Source organism: Chionomys nivalis, chromosome 7 (genome assembly GCF_950005125.1).
Source record: "Chionomys nivalis chromosome 7, mChiNiv1.1, whole genome shotgun sequence".
Lineage (NCBI taxonomy): Eukaryota > Metazoa > Chordata > Mammalia > Rodentia > Cricetidae > Chionomys > Chionomys nivalis.
Window position 1 is genome coordinate 65,817,020 of NC_080092.1, and position 16,288 is coordinate 65,833,307.

The 16,288-nt window shown below is 42.3% G+C and overlaps 1 protein-coding gene across 1 annotated transcript in view; it reads right to left on the reverse strand.

The window, feature by feature from the left end:
* The window catches only part of Usp32 (ubiquitin specific peptidase 32), a 137,735-nt gene extending 126,794 nt beyond the window's left edge, over positions 1 to 10,941 (reverse strand). Inside the window, exon 1 of the mRNA XM_057774344.1 lies at positions 10,770 to 10,941. Coding sequence (XP_057630327.1) covers positions 10,770 to 10,827 — 58 coding nt within the window. The 5' untranslated portion in view covers positions 10,828 to 10,941. The remainder of the gene's footprint in view (positions 1 to 10,769) is intronic.
* Between the last annotated feature and the right edge of the window lie 5,347 nt (positions 10,942 to 16,288).

Here is a 16,288-nt window from a genome sequence, read left to right on the forward strand (position 1 = left end):
GTCCTAAGTTCAATTCCCAGCACCCATATGGTGGCTGACAATCATCTGTAACTGCAGTTTCATGGAATCAGATAACCTCTTCTGATGTGCAGATACATGTACATGCAGACATAACATTTATATACATAAACTAAATAACCCTTTTTTAAAAATTCCTTTAATCCCAGCATAAACAGAAATATCTGAGTTCAAGGTCAGCCTGGTCTACATAGAGAATTCCAGAACAGCTAGGGCTACATAGAAAAAAAAATGACTGTCTTAGCCGGGCAATGGTGGCGCACGCCTTTAATCCCAGCACTCGGGAGGCAGAGGCAGGCGGATCTCTGTGAGTTCGAGACCAGCCTGGTCTACAGACAGGCTCCAAAGCCACAGAGAAACCCTGTCTCGAAAAAAACCAAAAAAAAAAAAAAAAACCCAAAAAAATGACTGTCTCAAAGAAACTAAAACAAACAACCCAGAAGAATTCTCATTTTTTTTTCAAAACGGGAGAAGGTACATCAGGAGTCCAAAGGAGGCCATCTTGAGCGACTAGAGGCCCTGTTTCAAAACAAACAAATAACAATTACAAAAGTAAACAGCCTTTCCTATCTGACAGTGACAAATGCAAAGGCAGCAAGCCAGAACTGTGTTTTAGGAACAAAAAGAAAACTGTGTGATAGTGCTTATAGATGAAAGGGAAAGTAGTAGGACCAAGAGTGGCAGTGCACACCCTCCCAGCACTCAGGAGGCTGAGGTAAGCAGATCTCCATGAGTTCAAGATCAGCCTACCACGAGTTCCAGACCAGCTATGGCTACAAAGTGAGACTGCGCCTAAATAAATAAATAAATAAATAAATAAATAAATAAATAAAGGGGGAAGGATATGAGTAGGTTGGAGTTTCAAGCAAAATAATTTGGGGCCTTGAAGATTATAAGGGGTAAAACCTTCCCCTAAAGTAATAACAAAGAGGCTTTAAATAAAGGGTTTATGACCTGGCATTGTGGTACAAGACTACAATCCCACTGCTGAAGCAGAATTCAAAATGGGGATATATAGTAGGACCTATCTTTAAAAAAAACGGTAGGATGGAAGGAATTACAAGACTTGGATTTTAAGATCACAATGGCTACTGTGCAACTTTAGCAAGAGATAAATAATGGCAGCTGGGACTAGAGCAGAGGTAAGAGTACGATAGCTGGGCAGAAATTAAACAGGACATCAAATGAGCAAGATGAGCAGGAAGGAATTAAAGATGAATGTGTCTATATTTTGGCCATAAACAACAGGGTGGGGACAGTGGTGTCATTTATTGTCATGGGTTAAACTAAAAGAGGCCCATTTTAATGAAAGAATCCTTCCTACAAAGGAAATTTCTCCAGAACCTTTCAAACTTCATTATCAAAAGTCAACCACAGTGAATATTAAAAGGCTTATTCTGTCAGACATCATGACACATGGCAGTAATATGATACCTAAGAAGGTTCATGCAAGAGGACAGCAATTTCAAAGGCAGCCCTACCAACTTAGTGAGAACCTGTCTCAAAAAGCAAGTGCCAGGATATAACTCAGTGGTTGAGCACTTGCCCAGATGCAAAAGGTCAAGCACAATCCTTAACACACCACAAAAAATAGAATTAAAAAGTGTTTTTACAAATATAATTGGATAACAACCTTCTTTATAGAAATGGAAAAGAAGCTATAAAGCCTCCACTGTAAAACCTCCTTTTAGTTTGTGTTTAAAAGCAATTTAGTATCCAGGATCCCAAGAAACATATTACATAAAACCACTGGTGAGCTTAGAAGTTTCATGTTAGTGATTATTAAATCCTAATTTTTAAAAAAAGGTGTTAAGAGCAGGGCTTGACTGCTAGTTATTTTGAACACACCTTAGGACATTTATGCCTCTAACTATAATAGTACATACTAAAGAGCCCAGTTTTATCAGGCTTCTGCGTCAATAATTAACTACCTACAACTAACTGAAAATGCCCACACTGATTAGCACTTAGGAAAGGAATGTAATACCTCAATCTACACACAAATACCAGATGCCCAAATGTCAAAAGCAGAAGCACAGAGAAGTCATGCTTCTTAGATACAATATGAAAAAAATTGTCAGTTCCATCTTGACTTTTAAATACCACCATAAATCACTAAACTGTTGTTGTTTGAAACAGAATCTTGCTTTTATGAGCCAAGCTTACCTTGAACTTGGTACTACCTTCTGCCCTAGCTTCCTGAGTGTACCACCACACCTGGCATTCAAATGACCAACTTCTAATCTACAAGGAAAATCCCTTGCCGGGCGGTGGTGGCGCACGTCTTTAATCCCAGCACTTGGGAGGCAGAGGCAGGCGGATCTCTGTGAGTTCAAGACGAGCCTGGTCTACAAGAGTTAGTTCCAGGACAGGCTCCAAAACCACAGAGAAACCCTGTCTCGAAAAACCAAAAAAAAAAAAAAAAAAAAAAAAGAAAAAGAAAATCCCTTGACCATTGCAGCTACTTAATATTACAACTTCCAAACTGTCAGCCCTTATTTCTACTTCTAAAGTGATAACAGATTTTTTTATGGTTGCTTCAAAATAATAATTATAAATTCCCTAAGTTCTCTTGATCTAGTATAGAATCAAGTGCCAAATATCTTCCTTTCTCGCTGAGCGGTGGTGGTGCACATCTTTAATTCCAGCACTCAGGAGGCAGAGGCAGGGGGATGTCTTTGAGTTCGAGGTCAGCCTGATCTACAAGAGGACTGACTCCAACGCTACAGAGAAACCCATCTCAAAAAACAAACAAACAAACAAAAAAAAACCCTCCCCTTCTCCTTAGATAGTGTCTAGCTATTGGTCAGGCATCATAGTCCAACTCTAAATTGTCCATCACTAAAAATCAAGCCTGACTGCTTTCACTGCAAAGCTCACTAAACTCAAAGACAGACAATGAATAACAGAAAACAAACAATTATCCAGTTTGGTAAATGGGACGTCACATCACTCTGTTCATGCTCTAAACTCCAGAATTCATCAGTGACTTTATCTCCTCTTTGTCACTCACACACCCCAAAAGTAAAAAAACTGTAAAGGGAGAAGAGTTGCCTCTGTAAGTACTTAGATAATGCATATAAGCACACAAATTTAAAATTACACTACTTTTTCTTTTACAAGTTACACAAACACCGAAGAGTTTACTAATGAATTTAACAAGTTCAGGTGATGAAAGTTCAGTGCTCTTTTGTTTTTGTTTTTTGTCTTGGGTTGTTTCTGCTTGTTTTGTTTTTGAGATAGGATTTCTCTGTAGCCCTGGCTGTCCTGGAGCTCACTCTGTAGACCAGGCTGGCCTCAAACTTGCAGAGATTTGCCTACTTCTGCCTCCTCAGTGCTGGTATTAAAGGTTCTGACATTTTTTATTTTATTCCCACTCCTTATGGATATTTTCCATATCCATTTTAGTGAAAATTACAGACCTAGGCATTTGATCCATCAGAGAGTGACTTAGTTAGCTGTTTTCTCTATGCTTTATTTTTAGTCAGAGCTTAAAAGAAATAAAATTGAATGAATGAGCAAAGGAACACTAAAATGTGACTGTGCTGAGCCACCTTTCCTAGATAGGTGTAGCTAACACACCTCCATCAAAGAAGCAAATAGAGACTATCACAGTAACCACAAATAAACACAATACAGAGATCAACAGATCATGGGGAGTCCAGCCCCAATGTATGCATCCATGGCTCAGGGACCATCAAGGAAGAGGGAATGAAAAGACTGTAAGCACAAAAATACCAGCAAGTCGGCTGTGAAACAGTCTTTCCTAGAAACCAATAATTGCTGGGACAAGAATTAGCTTCTGCCAGGGATAAACCCCTTTACTGGTTCAAAAGAAGAGTGGTCCGCTCTGAAACCATACACATATAAACAACAAAAACAGATCCAGCAGGATCTGCATTTGTTCATACACATGGATATACACACCACATATACATAACAATAGTAATCAGAGACTATCAAGTTAAAAGTGAGGAGGACATGGGAGGGGCTAGAGGGAATAAAGGGAGGGAGGAAAATGATTTAATTCTATTTGAACTAAAAACATTTAAACCAGGCAGTAGTAGCGCACACCTTTAATCCCAGCACTTGGGAGGCAAAAGAAGGAAGATCTCTATGAGTTTGAGGCCAACCTGGTCTACAGAGAGAATTCCAGGACAGCCTACATAGAGAAACCTGGCAACAAAACCAAAAAAAAAAACCAAACAAACAAACAAACAATAACAACAACAACAACATACTCTAGTCAGGCAGTGTTTGCTCATGCTTTTACTCTCAGCACACCGGGAGGCAGAGGAAAGCAGATCCCTGAGTTCAAGGGGAGCCTGGTCTAGAGTGAGTTCTAGGACAGTCAGGGCTACAAAAAGAAACCTTGTTTCAAAAGTATTAAAAAAATAAATGACCTGGGGACTGGAGAGATGGATCAGAGGTTAAGAGCAGTGGCTGCTCTTCCAGAGGTCCTGAGTTCAATTCCCAGCAACTACATGGTGGCTCACATCCATCAATAATGAGATCTTGTGCCCTCATTCAGGTCAGAACACTGTATACTTAATAAATAAACAAATCCTTAAAAATACATAAATATATAACATTCATAAATTGCTATTAAAAAAAAAACCCTCAGCTGTGTAGTTGCTGAGGGACAATGATCTTGTATCCTGTAATGATTTGTTACTTGTATTTTAGTAAAATGCTGATAGGCCAGTAGCCAGGCAGGAAGTAGAGTCTGAGAAGAAGAAGAAGGAGTTAGTCTGCAGTCATGATCCAGATACAGAGGAAGCAAAATGAGAACGCCTTGCTAATAAAAGATACCGAGCCACATGGCTAACACAGACAAGAATTATTGGCTAATGTAAGTTATAAGAATTAATAAGGCCGAGCAGTGGTGGGGCACACTTTTTTTTTTCTTTTGGTTTTTTTGAGACAGGGTTTCTCTGGAGCCTGTCCTGAAACTAGCTCTTGTAGACCAGGCTGGCCTTGAACTCCCAGAGATCCGGCTTGGTGGAGCACACCTTTAATCCCAGCACTCAGGAGGCAGAAGCAGGTGCATCTCTGTGAGTTCGAGGCTAGCCTAGTTTACAAGAGCTAGTTCCAGGATAGGCTGCAAAACTACAGAGACACCCTGTCTTTAAAAAAAAAAAAAAAAAAAAAAAAAAGTTAATAAGAAGTCTGAGCTAATAGGCCAATCAATTTATGATTAATGTAGACTTCTGTGTTTCCTTGGGACTGAAAGCTGCGGGACCGGGCAGGACAGAAACCTACCTGTAATCCCAGCACTTTAGGAGGTTGAGGCAGGAATACCAAAAGCTAAAGGCCAGTGTTGGTTATATGACAACTTCAAGTCCAGCCTGCACTACATTGACTCTGTATCAAAAGAGACAGAAAGTAGCTAAGGGGTAGAACCTGACCTAGATGCACAAGGTCCTAGATCTAAGAAAAAAAGATTGGGAAATTAATATACTATACAGTCAGGAACATTTTAAATCTGTCAATTCTTGATTAAAAGGGGAAGAAAACATAATCCTCTTTCTACAAAGATGAAAGAAGGTACAGAGAAGAAATAACTAGAGAAAATGTTTAATTTTTCTTTGAATGCTGAAATATTTGACACTCAACTTTTCTTTGAGATAGGGTCTCACTTGAAGAAGCCCTGGCTGGCCTAGAACTCACTATGAAGACCAGTTGGCCTCAAACTCACAGAGATCTGCCTGTTTCTGACTCCTGAATTCTGAGATTAGCCATGTGCCACTATGCCAATCCTCATCCAATGAATTTTTTTTTTTTTTTGGTTTTTCGAGACAGGGTTTCTCTGTAGCTTTGGAGCCTGTCCTGGAACTAGCTCTTGTAGACCAGGCTGGCCTCGAACTCCCAGAGATCCGCCTGCCTCTGCTCCCGAGTGCTGGGATTAAAGGCGTGCGCCACCACCGCCCGGCTCATCCAATGAATTTTAAATGTGTTCTGAGTACTTCGAACATTTTACCGAATATATAAGCTTCATCTTTAATATCAGAACTTAGAAGAGGCAAGTGGTTATCTGTGAGTTTGAGGCTAGCTTGGTCTATATAGTTAAGTTCCAGGACAGCCAGGGTTACATAGAGACCGTCTTTAAAATATATATGTGTGGGCTGGAGAGATGGCTCAGTGGTTAAGAGCATTGCCTGCTCTTCCAAAGGTCCTGTGTTCAATTCCCAGCAACCACATGGTGGCTCATAACCATCTGTAATGAGATCTGGTGCCCTCTTCTGGCCTGCAGGCATACACACATACAGAATATTGTATACATAATAAATAAATAAATAAATAAATATTAAAAATATATATGTGTGTGTTTATATTATTATACTATTATACAAACAAAATATTAAAATGTACACATATATCTTGTATACACACACACACACAAGTTTCAAGGGTTAGAAAGACAGCCCAAGTGGTAAAGTGCTATAGTTTTGGAGCCTGTCCTGGAACTCACTTTGTAGACCAGGATGGCCTTGAACTCACAGAGATCTGCCTGTCTCTGCCTCCCAAGTGCTGGGATTAAAAGCATGGACCACCACCTGTTGGGACTTTTGATAACTGGCCTAATCATTAAGCCCCAAACTACTGAAAGACAGAAAAAAGTGAACGTCATCTGAGGAAGATTCACACCTGAGATTGTCCTCTAGTCAATCCATGCAAGTGCAAAGGTGTGCATGTTATGTGTGTGCTCATGTGAGAGCAGGTGTGCATGTGCACAAAAACACACAGAATATATACAAGCTATAACCAGGTCTGTTGGTAGACACCTATAATCCCAGCACTCAGACAGAGGCAATCTATGAGTTCAAGGCCAGCATGGTCTGTATAGTGAGTTCTAGGAGAACAAGGACTACAAAATGAGGTCCTGTCTAAAAAAATACACACATATACACACAAAAGTTACAAACTGATAAAACATGGTAAAATAAAGAGATGGCAAACAAAGCTATTAAAATTCTCAGTATCCATGAAAACAGACATAGTTCCCTAGACAAACACACGCATTCTTTAAGTTTAATAATGGTATTTTTTTTAAAAAGTCAAGTTAGGCCTATGAAATGGATCAGAGAGTAAAGATGCTCACTGCCAACTTGATAACCTGAGTTCAATCCCAGGTATCCATAGGGTTGAATGAGAACTGACTCCTGAGTCAAAAACTTACCTGTGGCTGGGCGGTGGTGGTGAAAGTTTTTAACCTCAGCACGTGGGAGGCAGAGACAGGCGTGTCTCTGTGATCTCAAAGCCAGGCTCGTCTACAGGGAGACACAGCCATGACTGTTATATAGAGAAACCTCGTCTAGGAAAACAAAAAAACAAAAAACAAACAAAAAAAACCTGTCCTATGACTTCCACATACACACTATGGCTAGCAAACACAGACAAATAAATATAGCACAAATATCTTAATAAAAAGTCAAGTCCCTTGTATATTATTCAAAGTATTTACAATACAAGCCAAAAAAGAAAAAAAAAAAAAGTACCACTAACACATCTTCCCCAAAATGTTTAAAGCTACATACATCCAGAAAAATAAAAGTTAAAATAAAGGGCAGTCTAACCAAAATAGGATATAAACCCAAAAATCATCCTAATTTCTAGTGCCTCAGACATAAACTAGACCACCCTTTCACTCAGGTCCAGTGTTATCTGTCACTAACATCACTAACATTGCTCTTTTTTTTTTTTTTTTTTTGAGACAGGGTTTCTCTTTGTAGCTCTGGCTGTCCTGGAACTCCCTTTGTAGACCAGGCTGGCTTTGAACTCACAGAGATCCGCCTGCCTCTGCCTTCCGAGTGCTGGGATTAATACTGTACGCCACCATTTCTTATTATTGTCTTTATATCACTTTTTAAATTTTAATTTTTTAGTATTTCTACTGTATTTATATCATTTCTGCCCCTCCCTCTCTCCCTATAATATTATATTTCAAGATCCTACTTTGCTACATAAACTGCAATTTCTTATTTGTAGTAATACATCAGACTTTTTTTTAATGCTGTGCAATTACAGATAAGCAGTAAGTAGAGCTCAATCATTTAAATTAAAGTGAAAGGGTCAAATAGTTCTCTCAAGTTCATTTTTTTCTTTTCTTTTTTTCTGGCTTTTTTGTACTGTTTTTTTTTTTCCAGTTTTTAAAAATAGAGTTTCTCTATGGAACTTGACTTGTAAAGGAGGCTGGCCTTGAATTCACAAAGATTCACGGCCTCTGCCTCAGGAGTGGTGGGATTAAAGGCTTGGACCACTACAGCCTGGATCAAGATGTTTTTTTTTTTACTTGTCAAATCCTATCTGATCCATCTCACCTCATACAAAGTAAATAGATAAATAAAACTAATAAAGTATTAGCACCTATTTATTTAAGTGTCCCCCAAAAGGTTCTCAACCCATTCTGTAGTTAAACTGAAGTGTGACATCGAATTTGAGTGAATAGTATCATGTTTAAAAGTTGCCTGTTTTTTTTTTTTTTTTTTTTTTTTTTTGGTTTTTTGAGACAGGGTTTCTCTGTGGTTTTGGAGTCTGTCCTGGAACTAGCTCTTGTAGACCAGGCTGGTCTCGAACTCACAGAGATCCGCCTGTCTCTGCCTCCCGAGTGCTGGGATTAAAGGCGTGCGCCACCACCGCCCGGCAAAAGTTGCCTGTTTTAAACATGTCCTGTTTACACATAGAAACCACTTTATCAACTTGCTCCTCTTTTGGTTTAATACCCCTGTAGCAAAACTGACAAAAACAAACACATTCAAATAACCTTTACCAAGACTTTAATACATACATGTTATTTAAATATGCATTTTAAACTTTCAGACATGTTTCATAACAAATTAAATGAAAGCCTTTCACCAGATCATTTTAAAATATAACAATTTCATTTATATTTATATAGTTATAATATGTATTATTTATATTATAAAATGTACACTCTTGCTGGGTATAGTGGCCCATGCCTTTAATCTGAGCACGCAGGAGGCAGAGGCAGGTGAATATCTGAGTTCAAGGCCAGCGTGGTCTACAAAGTGAATTCCAAGACAGTCAGGGCTAGACATAGAAACAAACCTGTCGCAAAAAACAAAAAAAAATGTACAATCTTAATTTGATATAAAATAAAACAGCAAGAGCTGGAATAAAGTTTAATTTTAGAATATCTTAACACCAGGTATATCACTGGTATTCACACCCTTAAACTTAGAAACACTTCTGAACCTGTAAATCAGCTGTAAATCAATTCTACTGTGCCCTATTTCATGCCGTGTAAGCCACTGTCTAATTGCCCCCAGACCTGTCAAGCTCAACAGCATTCAGGAAATGACTGGTCTATTAGGGTTGAAAATACACCAAGAATTTGGAATATTTCTCATATTGAAACAGGGAGAAAAAGTTCAACTAAGATTGTGCTTAAGAACAATCACCGTGCTGCTGAGAGGAGGAAGGCACCACTAAAAGGCTTACTTTTGCTATTCTGCTCAGTCCAAAACTGATGCAACTACAACTCTGTATCTTCTTATCTATTTATTAGGTAGTGGGTCCAGTGAACTCACAATTTTCTTTACATATGAACTAGATCTCACTTTAAAATGTCTTTTTCGTCCTATTTTCATTTTCTATCTGAAGCTACAAAACCACCTGGCCTAAGGCTGAATTTTTTTTTTTTGTCTCAGAAATCTGTCAACAATAATATCTGGCCTCTAATCTGCTTAATGTTTTTCACTTCTTACCAAGAAAATCCATTAAAGGTCGAGAATAAATACAAGCACCACACAACCATACATTCAAATCTCAGCCATGAAAAATTAAGTCACATTCCGGCCATAAAAACTGTGCAAGATACTTCCAGTTAGCGTATGCTTTCGTGATCAGGGACAACAGTATCAAAAGTAAGTGGTAGGGGGTTGGGGCTGTTAATAAATCAGAGGCAATGGTAGCAGCAGCAGCCTAGGACTGACAGCAAGGCCACTGTCTGAAGGGAGATGTAACAGTATCACAATGCTGGATTTCCGAATGCCATTTCAGGGGAGCGCCGGGGTGAGAACTGGGAAGCAAGTGCACTCAACCCGATCAATGTCCGGGGCGAGAAAACCTACGACAAGGTCTTATGGCCACATCAGCTGTCTAATCTCTTGTCACCTTTAAACACAACTTCATTCCAGGTCTTTCTTAATCCAAGTCAACCCCTGAAAGGGTGAGAGGCGCAAGGATGGTCATCGCCCTCGGCAGAGAGGCAAAGACCCTGGGAAAAACCAGAGGTTCCCTAATACTAAAGGATTTCCAGAAGCAAAATGCAGCCACCTTCTCTTCTCCAGCCAACGCTGTTAGGAACCAGATCAGGACGTTGTCGGAGGCTTGTATTTTTTTTTTTTTTTAATGCAAGAGTGATATAAGAAAATGGCACTGAAGGATGAGGGGGCCTGGAAGGAAAGGCTGAAGCATCCCCAGGAGCGATGGACAGGGTTTCCCTGGACCGAATCAAGATAACAACGCCACCAGAGTGCATCGAATGGCCAGCCAGCGCCCGGTACCCCGTCACTGAGAAAGCTTCGCCCCCTCCCCAAGCGCCCCAATTCCCAAACACCGCTCCGCACTCCACCTCCCGGCCCTCAGGATTCCCACGCCTGCCCCCGACCAGGTCCCTCGCCAGACACCCCACGCCCCAGCCGACCCTACCGCCCCTCCCTCGGGCCACCCACCCTCGGGCGCCCGGCACTGGCCTCCCCGAAGCTCGCCCGACCCCTCCCCCTCACCTCTCCTCAGCGCCTCCTCGTAGCTGAGGAATCCGATCCGTGACTCCTTGGCGCCCATGCTCCCCTCATCCCCTCGGCCGGGGGGTCGGAGCCCGGTTTCGCCCCCACCCCCTCCCGCCTTCTTCGCGGCGTCGCCGGCTGACGGTGTCGGCGTCGCCGGTCCCCTCCTCCCCCAACACTAACAAGTGCGGCTTCTGCCCCGGCGACTCCTCCCGACCGCCGCCGCCTCCATGCCGAGTCACGTGACCCGCTCCCACCCCGCCCCCTTCCCCTCCCTCCTACTCCGCCCTTCTCTCCTCTCTCCTCCCTCGGCTTCTCGCCTCACTCCTCGTCTCCACCCCTCGGCCCTCCCTCCCGCCAGCCCCGCCGTGGGTCACCTGACCCGGGGCCCGGGATTGTTCCGGGTAATGGCCGCCGGGGGCCACGCTCCGCCCCACCCCACGCTAACAGCGCGCCGGAGCGCATGGGCGGGGCGGTGCCGCCGCACGTAGCGCGTCATCTTCGCCTCCCCGCCAATCGTAGGCCTCGCATCCCGCCGCGGCGCTCGGCTGGAGAGCAGGGCAGGGACTTCCGGGGCGCCCGAGGACGGTTCTGCCCGCCCCCGTGTCCTGGCGTTCGGCAGGCGGGGCCGGAGCGCCGACGGTTGGTGCTGCGGTGGCCGAGACCCACCTTGGAAGAATCGGAATGTTAGGGAGCGGGGGTCTGAGGAAAGCGGTGCGGGAGACAAAGGAGCGGGCGGGTGGAGAACCCACAGTGCTCAGGGGCTCTAATGGCAGGGAATCTTGTCACAAAATTGATTATTTTCTGCCTGTTAAGTTGGGAGCTTAGGCCCCAGCCCCTTGTATCTATCCTAGCCCCCTGACCCTGAGAGTGGGCACACTGGACTCCAAATCCCAGCAGGCCAGGCGGTCCTGACCCCTTCCCTGGTGTGGGGGTGCTCAGGACCACTCCGGTTCCCTGGCTGCCTTAGTTCTCCTTTCACGGTCTTCGGCCCAGCCTCCTTCCCGCTGGACCTGCACACACCCACCCACCAATTTTTTAAACGCCCTTGGGTATATTGCTTGGGTTGGGTTGGGTTGACTTTATTTCTGGTGCTAGGGTCTTTGTAGCCCAGGCTGGCCTCGAACTTGGCGATTCGCGTGCCTCAGCCTCCCGCGTTACTAGTTCTACAAAGAGCTCCTCCACACCCGGCCCTGCCTCCTTCATATACAAGTTCCTTATGTGGCTTCAGCCCAACAATTGCCCTCTTCCAGAAATGAAACAGTTCAAGACAGAGTAGCTTACTTAAAAAATATATATATATATTATTTTATTTTTTTAAGGCGTGAATTCAGTAGCATTGAGTACATTTACATCGTTCTGCAGCCTTAGCAGTTTCTTGAGGGCTACATCTAGCTGAGAACTGAAACTTGCTCACTCAACAGCAATCAATACTAGTCTTTCCTCACACCAGTTCATGACAACCACTGCAAATCGAACCACATTTCTCCTACGACTGGCTTATTTCACTTAACGTCTCATTGTGTTGTAGCATGTTAGATTTTCCCAGAAGGTCTGGCAATTCCACTTGCGAGTGTGTACTCCCAAACACTGTCTTCAAAGGGGTGTGTGAACTACTTTGTGCTCTCACGTTTGTAACAATAGTAAATACAATAGTCAAAATGTTAAAAAAACAGCCAGGAAGTGTTGGCGCAGACCTTTAATCCCAGCACTCAGGAGGAAGAGGCAGGTGGATCTCTATGAGTTCGAAGCCAGCCTGGTCTACAGTGCTAGTTCCAGGACAATGCTACCCAGAGAAACCCTGTCCCAAAAAGACAAAAACAAAAAACCAAACAAAAAACAAATGTCATGTTAGTAAACCAAAAAGAGGTGTATAAATACAATAGATTTTTTTTTCATATCCTTTTTGGGGTGGTGAGATATGTTCTTATGTAACTAACGTAGCTGGCTGGGCTGGGACTTGGTGGCGATCCTCCTGCTTCTGCCTACAGATATGAAAAACATGTGCCTGGCATCTGATTCCCACTTCCTTTCAATTCTAGTTTGTACCTGTCTTCACCATGAAAGTCATAATATGAAGCTTCCTCATAAGGAAACATTGAAAAATAGCTATTTGGAGCCGGGCGGTGGTGGCGCACACCTTTAATCCCAGCACTCGGGAGGCAGAGGCAGGCGGATCTCTGTGAGTTCGAGGCCAGCCTGGTCTACAAAGGGAGTTCCAGGACAGGCTCCAAAGCTACAGAGAAACCCTGTCTCGAAAAACCAAAAGGAAGGAAGGAAGGAGGGAGGGAGGGAGGGAAGGAAGGAAAGAAAGAAAGAAAAATAAATAGCTCTTTGGATTAGAGAAGACTCAAGGTGCCAATTAGATAATTTAGGGCCAGCAAAAGGATTTCAGTTCCTGAAGCCAGCTGATTGTCACATGCTCTGCCAGAGAAAGCTGTTTCTCTACTTACCTTTCCTGGTAGACCAGATCAACAGCGTGGATGCTTTAATCGGGGCACTGCCCTTTCCAGTTCTGAGGCAGTTAATTTGAGACCTAAGATTAGCTGTCTTACTAAAAGCCCATGAATCAGGAGGTTGGGGATATAGCCAAACCCTTTAATTTCCACGTCATCAGTTCAGACACAACAATTCAGTCATCCTGCAAAGTATGAGTTATGAACAATTCTAAAGGAAAAAATCTAAACCAAGATTTCAGCTCTGAGAAACATTTCAGATAGTTCAGATTTCAGATAATGGGGCTAGAGCAATGGCTCTGTGGTTAAGAGTATTCGCTGCTCTTCCAGAGGACTTGAGTTCGATTCCCAGCACCTGTGTCAGGTGGCTCACAACCACCTGTAACTCTGGGAGTCTGATGTCTCTGACCTCCTTAAACACCTGCACCCATGTGCATATACCCCAACACACATAATTTAAAAGTAAATAACTATTTTTAGAGTTTAGATGCAAGATACAGTATGCATAACTACTTTTCCAAATAGTGTGTAAAAATGATGTCACAGTACGAGGGATGGGCCTGGGTGTTTAACTGCCCAGTTGATTTACAGTGAATTTTGAATAAATTAGTTTCTCCACTTGTCACACTGCCTGGCTTGAAAGCTGGGACTGCTGTTGGAATTTGTCTCATGAGATGATTATCACAAAAGTATCAGGTGTTAAATATCAGGTGTTAGGGTTCCAACATAACACTGACCTACCCAAGTCACGACACAGAAGTAATGATATGTGGCATGAGGTAGGACCTCGGATCCTACGGTGGGGGACAAACATGCCATCATACAGAGCTTATATGGGAAGGAAGTTTATTGGGAAGGGAAAAGAGAGGGAAAGAAAAGAGACATAAACATGGTGACCTGCTTCAGAGAAGCGGCAGGAAGAGAGAGCGTGGTTAGGCGGGGCTTGTCTATTAAAGGGACCTTTGCACCTGTGTACAGACTACATAGTAACATAGCAGCCGTTGGACCTCAGGCTGGCTAGGGTGCTGCCTGAGTGCATCCTGCCAGGAGACGGGGCCAGCATAATGCCTGAATCCTAATATCAGGGAAGACTAGATTTAAAACCCATTAAAGTATTGCTATCACACAGGAACTTTCAAGACTGTCATTTCCTGGGGGTGGTGGCTTGCACCTATAATCTGCTCAGTACCTGGGCCACAGAGCCAAGAGAATCACAAAGTTCCAGGCCAGTTTCGCTTACTTAGCAATGCCCTGTCTCAAAACACAGTAATATATAAAAGAGGGTTTATTCTTATGTTTCAGGCCTGGCTTCCCCCTAGGATCATAAAAATGTTTCATTCCGTCACAGAGTTTCATGGATTAAATCCTCCTAAAAATTAGGAATTGAGATAGCAAAGTATGAAGTACTATTTCTGCTTTGTCTGAGTTAAATTGTGCATATTATTGAAGAAAACAGTAAGAAGGATAGTTGTGTGTGATGAGAATTTTAAATGATAAGCTGAGGTAAGAACCAGCCTCCGCTTTGTATCACAAGTCATGCAGTCAAATGTTAAACATCTCCCTATAACTTTAAATTGATACAATACTTATGTTTGATGATGCAGAAAATGTAAAGTCTACTTGTCATGATGCTGAAAGAATTCTATTAATCATTTAGCTTCTTCAGTTTCACTTAATCCACTGAAGAGCTGGCCAGCTACCTCACTTTAAGCATTAGGTTGTACTTGGGAAACCATTCCTTTAGCTGTAATTACATGCCTGTGAAAAGGTTATCCATACAAAGATTTAAAGCATGGGAGATTAGTATGTCATTTTTGCTTCTCAGTGAGCAATCTAAATGACAGTGTTGCTTAGTTTGTATTCCTGGAGAAATGACATAAGAAGAAGTCAGAGTCGTTTTAGTACTTGCCAAAGAAGCATACCTACACTAGAGGTTAGCTAATATAATGACAAGGGACAGACCAACACCTAACCTGGAGTAATCTGACTGCCATAAGAAGAGGCCAGTGCTCTATGAAGTATGATTATCCAGTAACTGAATTGATTTCAGTATTATGAACTTGTTACCTTATAATTTACACAACTTGAGGATGAAGACACCTGAATTATAATTGTATTTGCATTACATCATTTTAAGCTATTTTATGCAAATAATACACCTCTAAAAATATTTTCCACCCATTGTGGCAGCACACACCTTTAACTCCAACATTCAAGAGGCAAAGGTATGCAGAACTCCAAGTTCCAGAACAGCCATGGCTAAATGATGAAAACTTGTCTCCAAAAATTCTTTCAGTTGGTATTCAAGGGTCTACAATGTAAACTCACTGCTTCACCCAGTCTCACTCCCTAAAGGAAGGTGTTTCCCATGATTGCATTACCTTCTTTTTCACGTATGTAATATTGTACTTTTACATACATCTTTTTTAGTCTAAACGGAACTTCTAGAGTTTTTTGTTGGTTGGTTGATTGGTTTTTTAGTTTTTTGAGACAGGGTTTCTCCTGGCTGTTCTACAAAACTTGCTTTGTAATCTAGACTGGCCTCAAACTCACAGAGATCTGCCTGCCTCTGCCTCCTGAGTGTTGGGATCAAAGGTGTATGCCACCACTGCCCAGTGAACTTCTAGTTTTTTAATTTCATCCATTCCTGCATCTCAGATTTATCTACAAAACCATCCTAATTATTTTATTTTATTTTTAAATTTTTTTATGGTTTATTTAGCTTTATTTTATGTGCATTGGTGTGAAGGTGTCAGATCCCCTGGAACTGGATTTTCAGACAGTTCTGAGCTGCCATATGGGCGCTGGGATTTGAACCCGGGTCCTCAGGAAGTCAGTGCTCTTAACCGCTGAGCCATCTCTCCATCCCCAGCTATCTCTCCAGCCCCCATCCTAATTATTTTAAACATGCATATAATGCAACCACTTTTTGATTTTTCAAAACTGGGTTTCTCTGTGTATCTTTTTTTATTCCCCCAAGTTTTCGAGGCAGGGTTTCTCTGTAGCTTTGGAGCATGTCCTGGAACTAGCTCTTGTAAGACCAGGCTGGCCTCGAACTCAAAG